General features: G+C 59.2%; 1 protein-coding gene across 1 annotated transcript in view; it reads left to right on the forward strand.

Moving 5' to 3' along the window:
• fastk (Fas-activated serine/threonine kinase) overlaps positions 1-15,648 on the forward strand; it is a 20,056-nt gene extending 4,408 nt beyond the window's left edge. Inside the window, exons 2-11 of the mRNA XM_038719133.1 lie at positions 9,625-10,471; positions 10,560-10,893; positions 11,083-11,270; positions 11,863-12,011; positions 12,092-12,308; positions 12,428-12,587; positions 12,766-12,857; positions 12,942-13,644; positions 13,751-13,865; positions 14,321-15,648. Of these exons, the coding sequence (XP_038575061.1) occupies positions 9,667-10,471; positions 10,560-10,893; positions 11,083-11,270; positions 11,863-12,011; positions 12,092-12,308; positions 12,428-12,587; positions 12,766-12,857; positions 12,942-13,644; positions 13,751-13,865; positions 14,321-14,407 (2,850 nt within the window). The 5' untranslated portion in view covers positions 9,625-9,666 and the 3' untranslated portion in view covers positions 14,408-15,648. The remainder of the gene's footprint in view (positions 1-9,624; positions 10,472-10,559; positions 10,894-11,082; positions 11,271-11,862; positions 12,012-12,091; positions 12,309-12,427; positions 12,588-12,765; positions 12,858-12,941; positions 13,645-13,750; positions 13,866-14,320) is intronic.
• The last annotated feature ends 56 nt before the right edge of the window (positions 15,649-15,704 follow it).

The following is a 15,704-nucleotide window of genomic DNA, read 5'->3' on the forward strand; positions in this document are numbered from 1 at the left end:
GTGCGTGTGTTTGACGGACAGGTGAGGAGGAGCGTCGTGCATGTGACGGACAGGTGAGGAGGGAGCGTGCGTGCGTGTGACGGACAGGTGAGGAGGGAGCGTGCGTGTGTGTGACGGACAGGTGAGGAGGGAGCGTGCGTGCGTGACGGGACAGGTGAGGAGGAAGCGTGCGTGTGTGTGACGGACAGGTGAGGAGGGAGCGTGCGTGCGTGACGGGACAGGTGTGGAGGAAGCGTGCGTGTGTTTGACGGACAGGTGAGGAGGGAGCGTGCGTGCGTGACGGACAGGTGAGGAGGGAGCGTGTGTTTGACGGACAGGTGAGGAGGGAGCGTACGTGCGTGACGGGACAGGTGAGGAGGGAGCGTGCGTGTGTGTGACGGACAGGTGAGGAGGGAGCGTGCGTGCGTGACGGACAGGTGAGGAGGGAGCGTGCGTGTGTGTGACGGACAGGTGAGGAGGGAGCGTGCGTGCGTGACGGACAGGTGAGGAGGGAGCGTGCGTGTGTGTGACGGACAGGTGAGGAGGGAGCGTGCGTGCGTGACGGACAGGTGAGGAGGAAGCGTGCGTGTGTTTGACGGACAGGTGAGGAGGGAGCGTGTGTTGACGGACAGGTGAGGAGGGAGCGTGTCGTGCGTGACGGACAGGTGAGGAGGGAGCGTGCGTGTTTGACGGACAGGTGAGGAGGGAGCGTGCGTGTGTTTGACGGACAGGTGAGGAGGGAGCGTGCGGATGTGTGACGGACAGGTGAGGGGGGGGGAGCGTGCGGATGTGTGACGGACGGTGAGGGGGGAGCGTGCGTGTGTTGACAGACAGGTGAGGAGGGAGCGTGCGTGTGTTTGACAGACAGGTGAGGAGGGAGCGTGCGTGTGTTTGACGGACAGGGAGGAGGAGCGTGCGTGTGTTTGACGGACAGGTGAGGAGGGAGCGTGCGGATGTGACGGACAGGTGAGGGGGGAGAGCGTCGGTGTTTGGATGGACAGGTGAGGAGGGAGCGTGTGCGTGTGTTGACAGACAGGTGAGGGGGGAGCGTGCGGATGTGTGACGTGCGGATGTGTGACGGACAGGTGAGGGGGGAGCGTGCGGATGTGTGACGGACAGGTGAGGGGGGAGCGTGCGGATGTGTGACGGACAGGTGAGGAGGGAGCGTGCGTGTGTTTGACGGACAGGTGAGGGGGGAGCGTGCGGATGTGTGACGGACAGGTGAAGAGGGAGCGTGCGTGTGTTTGACGGACAGGTGAGGAGGGAGCGTGCGGATGTGTGACGGACAGGTGAGGAGGGAGCGTGCGTGTGTTTGACGGACAGGTGAGGGGGGAGCGTGCGGATGTGTGACGGACAGGTGTGGAGGAAGCGTGCGTGTGTTTGACGGACAGGTGAGGAGGGAGCGTGCGTGCGTGACGGGACAGGTGAGGAGGGAGCGTGCGTGTGTGTGACGGGACAGGTGAGGAGGGAGCGTGCGTGTGTGTGATGGACAGGTGAGGAGGAAGCGTGCGTGTGTGTAACAGACAGGTGAGGAGGGAGCGTGCGTGTGTGTAACAGACAGGTGAGGAGGGAGGGAGCGTGCTGTGTAACAGACAGGTGAGGAGGAAGCGTGCGTGTGTGTGATGGACAGGTGAGAGGAAGCGTGTGTGTTGTAACAGACAGGTGAGGAGGAAGCGTGCGTGTGTGTAACAGACAGGTGAGGAGGGAGCGTGCGGTGTGTAACAGACAGGTGAGGAGGAAGCGTGCGTGTGTGTGATGGACAGGTGAGGAGGAAGCGTGCGTGTGTGTAACAGACAGGTGAGGAGGGAGCGTGCGTGTGTGTGATGGACAGGTGAGGAGGAAGCGTGCGTGTGATGGACAGGTGAGGAGGGAGCGTGCGTGTGTGACGGGACAGGTGAGGAGGGAGCGTGCGTGTGTGTGATGGACAGGTGAGGAGGAAGCGTGCGTGTGTGTAACAGACAGGTGAGGAGGGAGCGTGCGTGTGTGTGATGGACAGGTGAGGAGGAAGCGTGCGTGTGATGGACAGGTGAGGAGGGAGTGTGCGTGTGTAACAGACAGGTGAGGAGGGAGCGTGCGTGTGTGACGGGACAGGTGAGGAGGGAGCGTGCGTGTGTGAGGGACGAGGGTGAGGAGGGAGCGTGCGTGTGTGTGATGGACAGGTGAGGAGGGAGCGTGCGTGTGTGTAACAGACAGGTGAGGAGGGAGCGTGCGTGTGTGTAACTGACAGGTGAGGAGGAAGCGTGCGTGTGTGTAACAGACAGGTGAGGAGGAAGCGTGCGTGTGTGTAACAGACAGGTGAGGAGGAAGCGTGCGTGTGTGTAACAGACAGGTGAGGAGGGAGCGTGCGTGTGTGTAACAGACAGGTGAGGAGGGAGCGTGCGTGTGTGTAACAGACAGGTGAGGAGGGAGCGTGCGTGTGTAACAGACAGGTGAGGAGGAAGCGTGCGTGTGTGTAACAGACAGGTGAGGAGGAGCGTGCGTGTGTGTAACAGACAGGTGAGGAGGGAGCGTGCGTGTGTGTGATGGACAGGTGAGGAGGGAGCGTGCGTGTGTAACAGACAGGTGAGGAGGGAGCGTGCGTGTGTAACAGACAGGTGAGGAGGGAGCGTGCGTGTGTGTGACGGACAGGTGAGGAGGGAGTGTGCGTGTGTGATGGACAGGTGAGGAGGAAGCGTGCGTGTGTAACAGACAGGTGAGGAGGGAGCGTGCGTGTGTGTGACGGACAGGTGAGGAGGGAGCGTGCGTGTGTGTGATGGACAGGTGAGGAGGGAGCGTGCGTGTGTAACAGACAGGTGAGGAGGGAGCGTGCGTGTGTAACAGACAGGTGAGGAGGGAGCGTGCGTGTGTGTGACGGACAGGTGAGGAGGGAGCGTGCGTGTGTGTGACGGACAGGTGAGGAGGGAGCGTGCGTGTGTGTGACGGACAGGTGAGGAGGGAGCGTGCGTGTGTGTGACGGACAGGTGAGGGGGAGCGTGCGGTGTGTGATGGACAGGTGAGGAGGGAGCGTGCGTGTGTGTAACAGACAGGTGAGGAGGAAGCGTGCGTGTGTGTGATGGACAGGTGAGGAGGGAGCGTGCGTGTGTAACAGACAGGTGAGGAGGAAGCGTGCGTGTGTGTGATGGACAGGTGAGGAGGGAGCGTGCGTGTGTGTGACGGACAGGTGAGGGGGAGCGTGTGTGTGTGATGGACAGGTGAGGAGGGAGCGTGCGTGTGTAACAGACAGGTGAGGAGGAAGCGTGCGTGTGTGTGATGGACAGGTGAGGAGGGAGCGTGCGTGTGTAACAGACAGGTGAGGAGGAAGCGTGCGTGTGTGTGATGGACAGGTGAGGAGGGAGCGTGCGTGTGTAACAGACAGGTGAGGAGGGAGCGTGCGTGTGTGTGATGGACAGGTGAGGAGGGAGCGTGCGTGTGTAACAGACAGGTGAGGAGGGAGCGTGCGTGTGTGTGATGGACAGGTGAGGAGGGAGCGTGCGTGTGTAACAGACAGGTGAGGAGGGAGCGTGCGTGTGTGTGATGGACAGGTGAGGAGGGAGCGTGCGTGTGTGTGATGGACAGGTGAGGAGGGAGCGTGCGTGTGTAACAGACAGGTGAGGAGGGAGCGTGCGTGGTGAACAGACAGGTGAGGAGGGAGCGTGCGTGTGTGTGATGGACAGGTGAGGAGGGAGCGTGCGTGTGTGTGATGGACAGGTGAGGAGGGAGCGTGCGTGTGTAACAGACAGGTGAGGAGGGAGCGTGCGTGTGTGTGATGGACAGGTGAGGAGGGAGCGTGCGTGTGTGACGGACAGGTGAGGAGGAAGCGTGCGTGTGTGTGATGGACAGGTGAGGAGGGAGCGTGCGTGTGTAACAGACAGGTGAGGAGGGAGCGTGCGTGTGTAACAGACAGGTGAGGAGGGAGCGTGCGTGTGTAACAGACAGGTGAGGAGGGAGCGTGCGTGTGTAACAGACAGGTGAGGAGGGAGCGTGCGTGTGTGTGATGGACAGGTGAGGAGGGAGCGTGCGTGTGTGTGATGGACAGGTGAGGAGGGAGCGTGCGTGTGTTTGACGGACAGGTGAGGAGGGAGCGTGCGTGTGTGTGACGGACAGGTGAGGAGGGAGCGTGTGTGTGTGACGGACAGGTGAGGAGGGAGCGTGCGTGTGTGTGATGGACAGGTGAGGAGGGAGCGTGCGTGTGTAACAGACAGGTGAGGAGGAAGCGTGCGTGTGTGTGATGGACAGGTGAGGAGGGAGCGTGCGTGTGAACAGACAGGTGAGGAGGAAGCGTGCGTGTGGTGTGATGGACAGGTGAGGAGGGAGCGTGCGTGTGTGTGTGACGGACAGGGAGGAGGGAGCGTGCGTGTGTGTGATGGACAGGTGAGGAGGGAGCGTGCGTGTGTAACAGACAGGTGAGGAGGAAGCGTGCGTGTGTGTGATGGACAGGTGAGGAGGGAGCGTGCGTGTGTAACAGACAGGTGAGGAGGAAGCGTGCGTGTGTGTGTGATGGACAGGTGAGGAGGGAGCGTGTGTGTAACAGACAGGTGAGGAGGGAGCGTGCGTGTGTGTGATGGACAGGTGAGGAGGGAGCGTGCGTGTGTAACAGACAGGTGAGGAGGGAGCGTGCGTGTGTGTGATGGACAGGTGAGGAGGGAGCGTGCGTGTGTAACAGACAGGTGAGGAGGGAGCGTGCGTGTGTGTGATGGACAGGTGAGGAGGGAGCGTGCGTGTGTGTGATGGACAGGTGAGGAGGGAGCGTGCGTGTGTAACAGACAGGTGAGGAGGGAGCGTGCGTGTGTAACAGACAGGTGAGGAGGGAGCGTGCGTGTGTGTGATGGACAGGTGAGGAGGGAGCGTGCGTGTGTGTGATGGACAGGTGAGGAGGGAGCGTGCGTGTGTAACAGACAGGTGAGGAGGGAGCGTGCGTGTGTGTGATGGACAGGTGAGGAGGGAGCGTGCGTGTGTGTGACGGACAGGTGAGGAGGAAGCGTGCGTGTGTGTGATGGACAGGTGAGGAGGGAGCGTGCGTGTGTAACAGACAGGTGAGGAGGGAGCGTGCGTGTGTAACAGACAGGGAGGAGGAGAGCGTGCGTGTGTAACAGACAGGTGAGGAGGGAGCGTGCGTGTGTAACAGACAGGTGAGGAGGGAGCGTGCGTGTGTGTGATGGACAGGTGAGGAGGGAGCGTGCGTGTGTGTGATGGACAGGTGAGGAGGGAGCGTGCGTGTGTTTGACGGACAGGTGAGGAGGGAGCGTGCGTGTGTGTGATGGACAGGTGAGGAGGGAGCGTGCGTGTGTTTGACGGACAGGTGAGGAGGGAGCGTGCGTGTGTGTGATGGACAGGTGAGGAGGGAGCGTGCGTGTGTTTGACGGACAGGTGAGGAGGGAGCGTGCGTGTGTGTGATGGACAGGTGAGGAGGGAGCGTGCGTGTGTGTGATGGACAGGTGAGGAGGGAGCGTGCGTGTGTAACAGACAGGTGAGGAGGGAGCGTGCGTGTGTGATGGACAGGTGGGAGGAGGGCGTGCGTGTGTGTGATGGACAGGTGAGGAGGGGAGCGTGCGTGTGTAACAGACAGGTGAGGAGGGAGCGTGCGTGTGTAACAGACAGGTGAGGAGGGAGCGTGCGTGTGTGTGATGGACAGGTGAGGAGGGAGCGTGCGTGTGTGTGACGGACAGGTGAGGAGGAAGCGTGCGTGTGTGTGATGGACAGGTGAGGAGGAAGCGTGCGTGTGTGTGACGGACAGGTGAGGAGGAAGCGTGCGTGTGTGTGATGGACAGGTGAGGAGGGAGCGTGCGTGTGTGTGATGGACAGGTGAGGAGGGAGCGTGCGTGTGTGTGATGGACAGGTGAGGGGGAGCGTGCGTGTGTAACAGACAGGTGAGGAGGGAGCGTGCGTGTGTAACAGACAGGTGAGGAGGGAGCGTGCGTGTGTGTGATGGACAGGTGAGGAGGGAGCGTGCGTGTGTGTGACGGACAGGTGAGGAGGGAGCGTGCGTGTGTGTGATGGACAGGTGAGGAGGGAGCGTGCGTGTGTGTGATGGACAGGTGAGGAGGGAGCGTGCGTGTGTAACAGACAGGTGAGGAGGGAGCGTGCGTGTGTGTGATGGACAGGTGAGGAGGAAGCGTGCGTGACGGGACAGGTGAGGAGGAAGCGTGCGTGTGTTTGATGGACAGGTGAGGAGGGAGCGTGCGTGTGTGTGATGGACAGGTGAGGAGGGAGCGTGCGTGTGTGTGATGGACAGGTGAGGAGGAGCGTGCGTGTGTAACAGACAGGTGAGGAGGGAGCGTGCGTGTGTAACAGACAGGTGAGGAGGGAGCGTGCGTGTGTGTGATGGACAGGTGAGGAGGGAGCGGCGTGTGTGTGATGGACAGGTGAGGAGGGAGCGTGCGTGTGTGATGGACAGGTGAGGAGGGAGCGTGCGTGTGTGGATGGACAGGTGAGGAGGGAGCGTGCGTGTGTGTGATGGACAGGTGAGGAGGGAGCGTGCGTGTGTGTGACGGACAGGTGAGGAGGGAGCGTGCGTGTGTGTGACGGACAGGTGAGGAGGGAGCGTGCGTGCGTGACGGGACAGGTGTGGAGGAAGCGTGCGTGTGTTTGACGGACAGGTGAGGAGGGAGCGTGCGTGCGTGACGGACAGGTGAGGAGGGAGCGTGTGTTTGACGGACAGTGAGGAGGGAGCGTACGTGCGTGACGGGACAGGTGAGGAGGGAGCGTACGTGCGTGACGGGACAGGTGAGGAGGAAGCGTGCGTGTGTGTGACGGACAGGTGAGGAGGGAGCGTGCGTGCGTGACGGACAGGTGAGGAGGGAGCGTGCGTGCGTGACGGACAGGTGAGGAGGGAGCGTGCGTGCGTGACGGACAGGTGAGGAGGAAGCGTGCGTGTGTTTGACGGACAGGTGAGGAGGGAGCGTGCGTGCGTGACGGACAGGTGAGGAGGGAGCGTGCGTGTTGACGGACAGGTGAGGAGGGAGCGTGCGTGTGTTTGACGGACAGGTGAGGAGGGAGCGTGCGTGTGTTTGACGGACAGGTGAGGAGGGGCGTGCGGAGTGTGACGGACAGGTGAGGGGGAGCGTGCGGATGTGTGACGGACAGGTGAGGGGGAGCGTGCGTGTGTTGACAGACAGGTGAGGAGGGAGCGTGGTGTGTTTGACAGACAGGTGAGGAGGGAGCGTGCGTGTGTTTGACGGACAGGTGAGGAGGGAGCGTGCGTGTGTTTGACGGACAGGTGAGGGGGAGCGTGCGGATGTGTGACGGACAGGTGAGGGGGGAGCGTGCGTGTGTTTGATGGACAGGTGAGGAGGGAGCGTGCGTGTGTTTGACAGACAGGTGAGGGGGGAGCGTGCGGATGTGTGACGTGCGGATGTGTGACGGACAGGTGAGGGGGGAGCGTGCGGATGTGTGACGGACAGGTGAGGGGGGAGCGTGACAGGTGAAGAGGGAGCGTGCGTGTGTTTGACGGACAGGTGAGGAGGGAGCGTGCGGATGGTGACGGACAGGTGAGGAGGGAGCGTGCGTGTGTTTGACGGACAGGTGAGGGGGGAGCGTGCGGATGTGTGACGGACAGGTGTGGAGGAAGCGTGCGTGTGTTTGACGGACAGGTGAGGAGGGAGCGTGCGTGCGTGACGGACAGGTGAGGAGGGAGCGTGCGTGTGTTTGACGGACAGGTGAGGGAGGGAGCGTGCGGATGTGTGACGGACAGGTGAGGATGAAGCGTGCGTGTGTTTGACGGACAGGTGAGGAGGGAGCGTGCGTGCGTGACGGACAGGTGAGGAGGGAGCGTGCGTGTGTGACGGACAGGTGAGGAGGGAGCGTGCGGTGTTTGACGGACAGGTGAGGAGGGAGTGTGCGTGCGTGAGGGACAGGTGAGGAGGGAGCGTGCGTGTGTTTGACAGACAGGTGAGGAGGGAGCGTGCGTGTGTTTGACAGACAGGTGAGGAGGGAGCGTGCGTGCGTGACGGGACAGGTGAGGAGGGAGCGTGCGTGTGTTTGACAGACAGGTGAGGAGGGAGCGTGCGTGCGTGACGGGACAGGTGAGGAGGGAGCGTGCGTGTGTTTGACGGACAGGTGAGGAGGGAGTGTGCGTGCGTGACGGGACAGGTGAGGAGGGAGCGTGCGTGTGTTTGACAGACAGGTGAGGAGGGAGCGTGCGTGTGTTTGACAGACAGGTGAGGAGGGAGCGTGCGTGCGTGACGGGACAGGTGAGGAGGGAGCGTGCGTGTGTTTGACGGACAGGTGAGGAGGGAGCGTGCGGATGTGTGACGGACAGGTGAGGGGGGAGCGTGCGGATGTGTGACGGACAGGTGAGGAGGGAGCGTGCGTGCGTGACGGGACAGGTGAGGAGGGAGCGTGACAGGTGAAGAGGGAGCGTGCGTGTGTTTGACGGACAGGTGAGGAGGGAGCGTGCGGATGTGTGACGGACAGGTGAGGAGGGAGCGTGCGTGTGTTTGACGGACAGGTGAGGGGGGAGCGTGCGGATGTGTGACGGACAGGTGAGGAGGGAGCGTGACAGGTGAAGAGGGAGCGTGCGTGTGTTTGACGGACAGGTGAGGAGGGAGCGTGCGGATGTGTGACGGACAGGTGAGGAGGGAGCGTGCGTGTGTTTGACGGACAGGTGAGGGGGGAGCGTGCGGATGTGTGACGGACAGGTGTGGAGGAAGCGTGCGTGTGTTTGACGGACAGGTGAGGAGGGAGCGTGCGTGCGTGACGGACAGGTGAGGAGGGAGCGTGCGTGTGTTTGACGGACAGGTGAGGGGGGAGCGTGCGGATGTGTGACGGACAGGTGAGGATGAAGCGTGCGTGTGTTTGACGGACAGGTGAGGAGGGAGCGTGCGTGCGTGACGGACAGGTGAGGAGGGAGCGTGCGTGTGTGACGGACAGGTGAGGAGGGAGCGTGCGTGTGTTTGACAGACAGGTGAGGAGGGAGCGTGCGTGTGTTTGACAGACAGGTGAGGAGGGAGCGTGCGTGTGTTTGACAGACAGGTGAGGAGGGAGCGTGCGTGTGTTTGACAGACAGGTGAGGAGGGAGCGTGCGTGCGTGACGGGACAGGTGAGGAGGGAGCGTGCGTGTGTTTGACGGACAGGTGAGGAGGGAGTGTGCGTGCGTGACGGGACAGGTGAGGAGGGAGCGTGCGTGTGTTTGACAGACAGGTGAGGAGGGAGCGTGCGTGTGTTTGACAGACAGGTGAGGAGGGAGCGTGCGTGCGTGACGGGACAGGTGAGGAGGGAGCGTGCGTGTGTTTGACGGACAGGTGAGGAGGGAGCGTGCGGATGTGTGACGGACAGGTGAGGGGGGAGCGTGCGGATGTGTGACGGACAGGTGAGGAGGGAGCGTGCGTGCGTGACGGGACAGGTGAGGAGGGAGCGTGACAGGTGAAGAGGGAGCGTGCGTGTGTTTGACGGACAGGTGAGGAGGGAGCGTGCGGATGTGTGACGGACAGGTGAGGAGGGAGCGTGCGTGTGTTTGACGGACAGGTGAGGGGGGAGCGTGCGGATGTGTGACGGACAGGTGAGGAGGGAGCGTGACAGGTGAAGAGGGAGCGTGCGTGTGTTTGACGGACAGGTGAGGAGGGAGCGTGCGGATGTGTGACGGACAGGTGAGGGGGGAGCGTGCGGATGTGTGACGGACAGGTGAGGGGGGAGCGTAACTAACTACTTCTTCTCCTCGTCCGGGTGTAGGAGTGCTGACCTGTTGCCTCCAGGCGGCCTGGCTGTTGGACTATGCTGTGTTTGTCCACTGGGTGGCGCCTCCTGAGCCGAGCTCGCCGCCTCCCTCCCTGCCCCCTCCGCCCTGCCGCTCAGACTGTTGCCATGTACGCCGCCCGCCTGTACAGCACTGCGGGGGGAGGAGGAGGAGGGGCAGGAGGTGGGGGTGGGGTTAAACAGGGGCGACGGGCGGGGCTGGCCGTGCTTGAGGCGCCCCACCACCCGGCCCCGCCTCCCCCAACCTACCCGCTGTACCAGGGCCGTCCCGACGCCCATCGAGGAGCTCACTTCCACCACCACTACCACCCCCACCCTCATCCTCACCCCCACCCGCAGACCGCCCACATGGCTCCGCCCCCGCTTCCCCCCCACTACCAGCACCATGGCCACTTTCACACATACGGAGGGGGGGCCCCGTCTGGAGGGGCCGCCGTCACCGGCAGCAAGAAGAAGACGTGGAACTTCATCCACGAGAAGATGAGCTACGACACGTTCTTTACCATGAAGCGTCTGATCGAGCGCTCGAGGCGTCCTGACGAGGTGCTGCGCTGGGTCACCCAGAACCCCGCCAAGATCTCCCACAACCACTACCCCGTCGCCTTGCAGAAGATCGGACAACTTCTGCAGGCCACGCCGCCGCCACGATTCAGAGGGGACGCCGCCGACGCAGAGGCTGCAGGAGGAGCAGCAGAGGGCGGGGACGGACGTCAGATCCTGGAGCAGCAGGACTTCCAGACGCTCTGTAACGCCATCGTCAACGACTGCGCCAAGTTCGACAACTTCAGCATCGTCAACTGCCTGTACGCCGTGGCGGCGCTTGGTGAGTCACACAGGAAGCCGCTAGAGATCAGTGATCAGCTGTTAACTTTACCTTCAGGTGTTCTGATGTCTGTGTGGCGTCTCTTCAGGTCTTCCCAGTGACTCTCAGGTGGTTCAGGTGTTGGAGGCGGAGTCTCAGTCCAGGCTGAACCAGTTTAACCAGAAGGACGTGTCCATGGTGTTCAGCTCCAGCATGAAGCTCCACCCGGGCAGCCAGCACCCGCTGACCGAAGCCTGCCTGGCCGGCCTGGAGAAGAACCTGGAGAGAGAGCGGCACCCGCAGACGCTCTTCCTGCTGCTGTCGTACTACAGACTCAAGTGGCGCTCGCTGCAGCCGCAGGAACCTGCCGCTACTGCAGGGGGCGCTAACGCTGCCGCCACTAACAACGCACCTCCAAACCCTGAACAGCTGCTCGCCAACAGGTGAGCGTTCAGAAATGGCTCTCATGCTGCTCTTAATTATAAAGCAGGGCCTTTTATTCAAGGACAAATCCCTGAACATGTTAAATGAAGGTTCAGTTTTCTAATGAAAGGACACATGAAGATGTTTGTGTGTCCTTCTGTGAAACTTTTATAATTAGTTTGATCTCTGTTTCTTCCTCTGTCCTTCAGGAAGATCTTGCGTCTGGTCAAGCACACTCTGGCGAGCGTCAGCGGCGTTCGTGACCAGGAGATGGCGCTGTTGGATGAGATGTTGGCGGCGTGTGCTCGGGAGGCGAGTAACAAGAGTCTGGAGTTGATCTTTAGCTCTCACCTGTTCTACCAGAACAGACAGGAGAGGTTCATCAGCAGCCTGGCAGGTAAAGATCAGGGCTACTACCTTTTGATGTGCTAATAACAAAGACAGAGAGGTTCATTAGAGCAGTAACCGTGTGACCTGCCTCGTGTTTACCGTACTGACTGCGACCTGCCGCATGTTTACCGTACTGACTGCGACCTGCCGCATGTTTACCGTACTGACTGTGACCTGCCTCGTGTTTACCGTACTGACTGCGACCTGCCGCATGTTTACCGTACTGACTGCGACCTGCCGCATGTTTACCGTACTGACTGTGACCTGCCTCGTGTTTACCGTACTGACTGCGACCTGCCGCATGTTTACCGTACTGACTGTGACCTGCCTCGTGTTTACCGTACTGACTGCGACCTGCCGCATGTTTACCGTACTGACTGCGACCTGCCGCATGTTTACCGTACTGACTGCGACCTGCCGCATGTTTACCGTACTGACTGCGACCTGCCTCGTGTTTACCGTACTGACTGCGACCTGCCTCGTGTTTACCGTACTGACTGTGACCTGCTGCGTGATGACCGTGGTGACCTTGTTGACCCTGTGACCTGCTGCGTGATGACCGTGGTGACCATGTTGACCCTGTGACCTGCCTCAAACAGAGGAGCTGCCAAAGAAGGTGGACAGCATCACTCCGTACACAATGGCGCTGATCGCCAAATACATTGCTCGCCATCGACTGAGAGAGACGCGACTGCTCGACACCATTGCGGACTTTCTGGTGAAGAAGGCCGAGTACCTGGACAGTAAGGTGAGGACTGGACGGTGCTCGTGTGGTCTTCAGTACCTGTGTACAGGACTCTGCAGGTGTCTTTGTGTGTGTCTCCTCAGGTGATCCAGAAGCTGGTGTTCCCGTTCAGCAGGATGAGTTACCGGCCGTCTAACGAGCAGCAGTTCTTCTCTCGGTTGGAGGAGGTGGTGGAGCTGAAGGCGCTCAGCTCGCCGCTTGCCACCGTCAACATCCTGATGTCTCTGTTCCAGCTGGGACATTTCCCCGGCCTGGTGCTGCACCGAGTCTTCTCCTCCGCCTTCATCAGCAACGTCACCAGTCAGTACCAAACCCAACGCGCCAGATCTGATTCAGACAGGCTTAAATATTGTGAAACCAACGGTTTCCCCAGACGAGAGTACAAATGTAAAGGTTGGTCTTCTGTGTTCCCCCCGCAGACAGTCCGTACGCTCTGATCGTCCGGCGGTACCTCTCCCTGCTGGATGCTGCTGTGGAGCTGGAGTACCGCGAGTACACCGGACCACGACTTCAGGACGCCCACAAGGTCCTCATGTTTGACCACGCCCTGACTGCTGATGAGGTCAACCGCAAGTACAGGTAACACAGACACACCTGGACGAACACAGGCCCTGCTGTTGTTTAGCCGAGCCATGTGATGATGTTGATGATTATGAGATTCAGCAGAACCGGATCTGCATCAGCTCAAATTATTCTAGTTCTTCAGGCCAGTTGTTGTAAACTTGTAAGTGGTTCTGATCAGTTTGTGTCCGGTCAGCTATAAAGGTCTGGTGGCTGAGGCCCTGCGACAGCTGGTTGGAGAGCAGAACTACAAACAGGATGAAGTACTCGCCCCGGGATACTACACAGGTACTACACATGGAGTATTACACACTAAAAACTGCAGTTTTTCTAGTCTGAATGTTGCAGTCATTGTCATCTCTTCGTCCCCAGACTTTGTGTTGTGGATGGACAGTTCTGGTCGGGTTCTACCTATCAGAACCGGAGCTGGTCTCGCCTTCAGCATCATTCCTCCGTCCTGCGTCACCGTGGCGACCAAGCCAGCTGATGGTAGTGTTGCCATGGTTACTTCAGAGTTCCAGAAGTTCTCTCCCTTCGCGACGCTGGAGGAGGGCGCAGAGCAGCCATGTCAGGTGGGCGAGGCGCTGGGCGGGGCCATGGAGCCCAGGTCCTTCCTCCCCCACCACATCCGCGGCACGGCGGGGGCCACGGCGGCCTCAGGGCCCCCGCGGCCTGGGACTAATGGAGGGCCGTTGGACTATGGCCACTACTACGTCCCCCCAGCAGAGTACTACTCCAGTCTGGCAAAGGAGCACTCTCTGGAGAGCCAGGACAGCTCCACGCTCAGCAGCCCCCCCTCTGACAGCCTGGCCCAGCCCGGGACCCAAGGACCTGCAGGGGCCGCGGCCCCGGACTCACTTTTCCAGTTTTCCATCGGTAAGATCCTGGAGGACGAGGGGGGAACAGGGACCCCAGGAGGCCAGGGGACAGACTGTGAGCTGCCGGAGTTCTATGAGGACGTGACATATTCTGAGGGGTCCGGGGCCGACAGAGGGCCCCCATCACCTCCACAGCTCCACGCTCCTGACAGACCTGACGCGGATAACCCACTTACAGACCAGAGACAGATCAGGAGGTCAGTCCAACTTATGTAAACGTGATCAGACGGGTTCTGATCAGTTCTCAACAGAACCTGTTCTCTGTGACCATCATGTGTCACCATGTGTGTCTGGTCTCTGCAGGGTCATCATGTCCGTCAATGATAAGTGGCATTACTGCCACAACTCTGAGGTTCTGGTTGGTTCTCGGGCCATGAGGGACCGACACCTGAGGCTGCTGGGATACATCATCCTACAGGTCAGCCGCCACACAGCGTCCATGTTTAAATGTTTTAGATGCTGTGTCCTGCTGGTGCCTCTCAGGGGGAACCTCAGCCACCAGGAACCGCTCGCTCAGAGCTTCTTCTCTGGTGTCTTACCCCGGGCCTTCCAGCTCTGACGCCTCTGTGGACCTCTTGTCAGCCAGGTTCAGGAGGTGCTCAAGGTTCAGTTCTCTACGCCCGTCCCCCCTGCTCCTGAGTCTTTAAGTAACCTGGCAGTAACCTAAGACCCCAGCAGGTTCTTAGGTTACTGCCACAACACAGCCGGCTCAGACTCAATATGCCCAGGTCTAGATGTTGTCAGCTAGTCAGTCCGTCCTGCGGTCAGAGTCCATGACTTTGGACGTGCTGCCTGCAGTTACTGCTCACCATGTAGCTAATGCTGCTCTGTTTCTACACCTGTTCACCTGCTGTCTTTCTTGTCCCCCCTCAGCTGCCGTACCATGAGCTGGAGAAGCTGAACGGCATCGAGGAGGTGAAGCAGTACCTGCACAAGAAGCTGCTGGACGCCCCGCTATGACGCTCTGTGTGTGTGTGTGTGTGTGTGTGTGTGTGTGTGTGTGTGTGTGTGAGTGAGAGATGTCACGGCTGCTTCAGGTCTGTGGGTCCTGGTTCTGGGGTCGAGTCCGGGTCGGAGGTGTGTTGCCCTCTGAGAGTGACAATGTATATTCAGATCACAGCTGCAACTACCAATGATTTTATCAATGACTCTGTTCACGATGTCCTTATTAATCAGTCAGGCTCTCAACCTCCTTGTCCTCTGGTGTCCGTCTCTCCTCTTTCTTAGCTCAGTAATAGTTTTGGACTGTTGGTCAGACAAAACGAGACATCGCCGTGGACTCTGAAAACTCTTAATAATAAGTTTATCAAAAAGACCATCAACAGATTAATAAATGTGTAGTTGCAGCTGTACACGTTAATGTGTAGGTTGACTCAGACTCCCATCAGGCTTTGCAGCTTTTTAAAGGACTGCCCTGCTGCTTTCTGACCATTTTCCAAATCATAAGTTCTCAGATTGATCTCCTTCCTTAAGCGAGCTTCTGTTCATTTCTATAAACATCCACCATCAAGGCCTCCTAGCAGAACCCAGCCACCAAACTCTGTTCAATTTTCCTTTAAGAGTACTTTTAAAACAAATCCCGATTTATTTAATCTGATGCTTGTTAGATGTTCTCTCCCTCTGTGACATCTGATGGAGAAAACATTTCTTTTCCTTTTAGACAGAAAATATTTCTTAAACTGAATGATCAGCCTTGAAAAGTGTGTGTAACTGCAGAGTGCGAGTTCCTCTTCATGTTAAAAACAGCTCCAAGAACATGAGCTCTGTGATTTCAGACACAAACATGATGTGAGGAGTTGAACACATACCCGGGGCCGCTCTCACCTGCTCAGGTGTGACCTTTTAGTTTGGAACATGGTCCGCAGGGAAGTAGTCCTTTAACGTGACGCCGTGATGTCATCATATCTTTCTTTTGTTTTGGTGGGGGGGGGGGGGGGGTGATGCATGTGTGGGGCGTTCCTGTTTTCTAAAATCAGGTGGAGTTAATGAGCTTTTTCTGTGGTGAGGTCAGGGGCTGATGGGTACTGTAGTTCTGAGTGTCCACAGGAGTGTGCCAAAGGCCTGGGGGAGGAGCCAGCTTCTGTATGATGATGTGGGGTCAGAGGTCAGATTATTTATTTGTGTATCAGGCGTTGGACGTTGGAGGAAAGAAGCTTGTTTATATTCTATAAATCTATTAATTAAAATGTCTATAAAACCTGTGTTTGAGTTACTGTATTTGTTGCAAGAAATAAACCTGTAGTAATTATGGGATGTG

This window comes from Micropterus salmoides, unplaced genomic scaffold (genome assembly GCF_014851395.1).
Source record: "Micropterus salmoides isolate LMB-PRFRI ecotype aquatic unplaced genomic scaffold, ASM1485139v1 Ms_hic_scaffold_14, whole genome shotgun sequence".
In the NCBI taxonomy this organism is placed as follows: domain Eukaryota; kingdom Metazoa; phylum Chordata; class Actinopteri; order Centrarchiformes; family Centrarchidae; genus Micropterus; species Micropterus salmoides.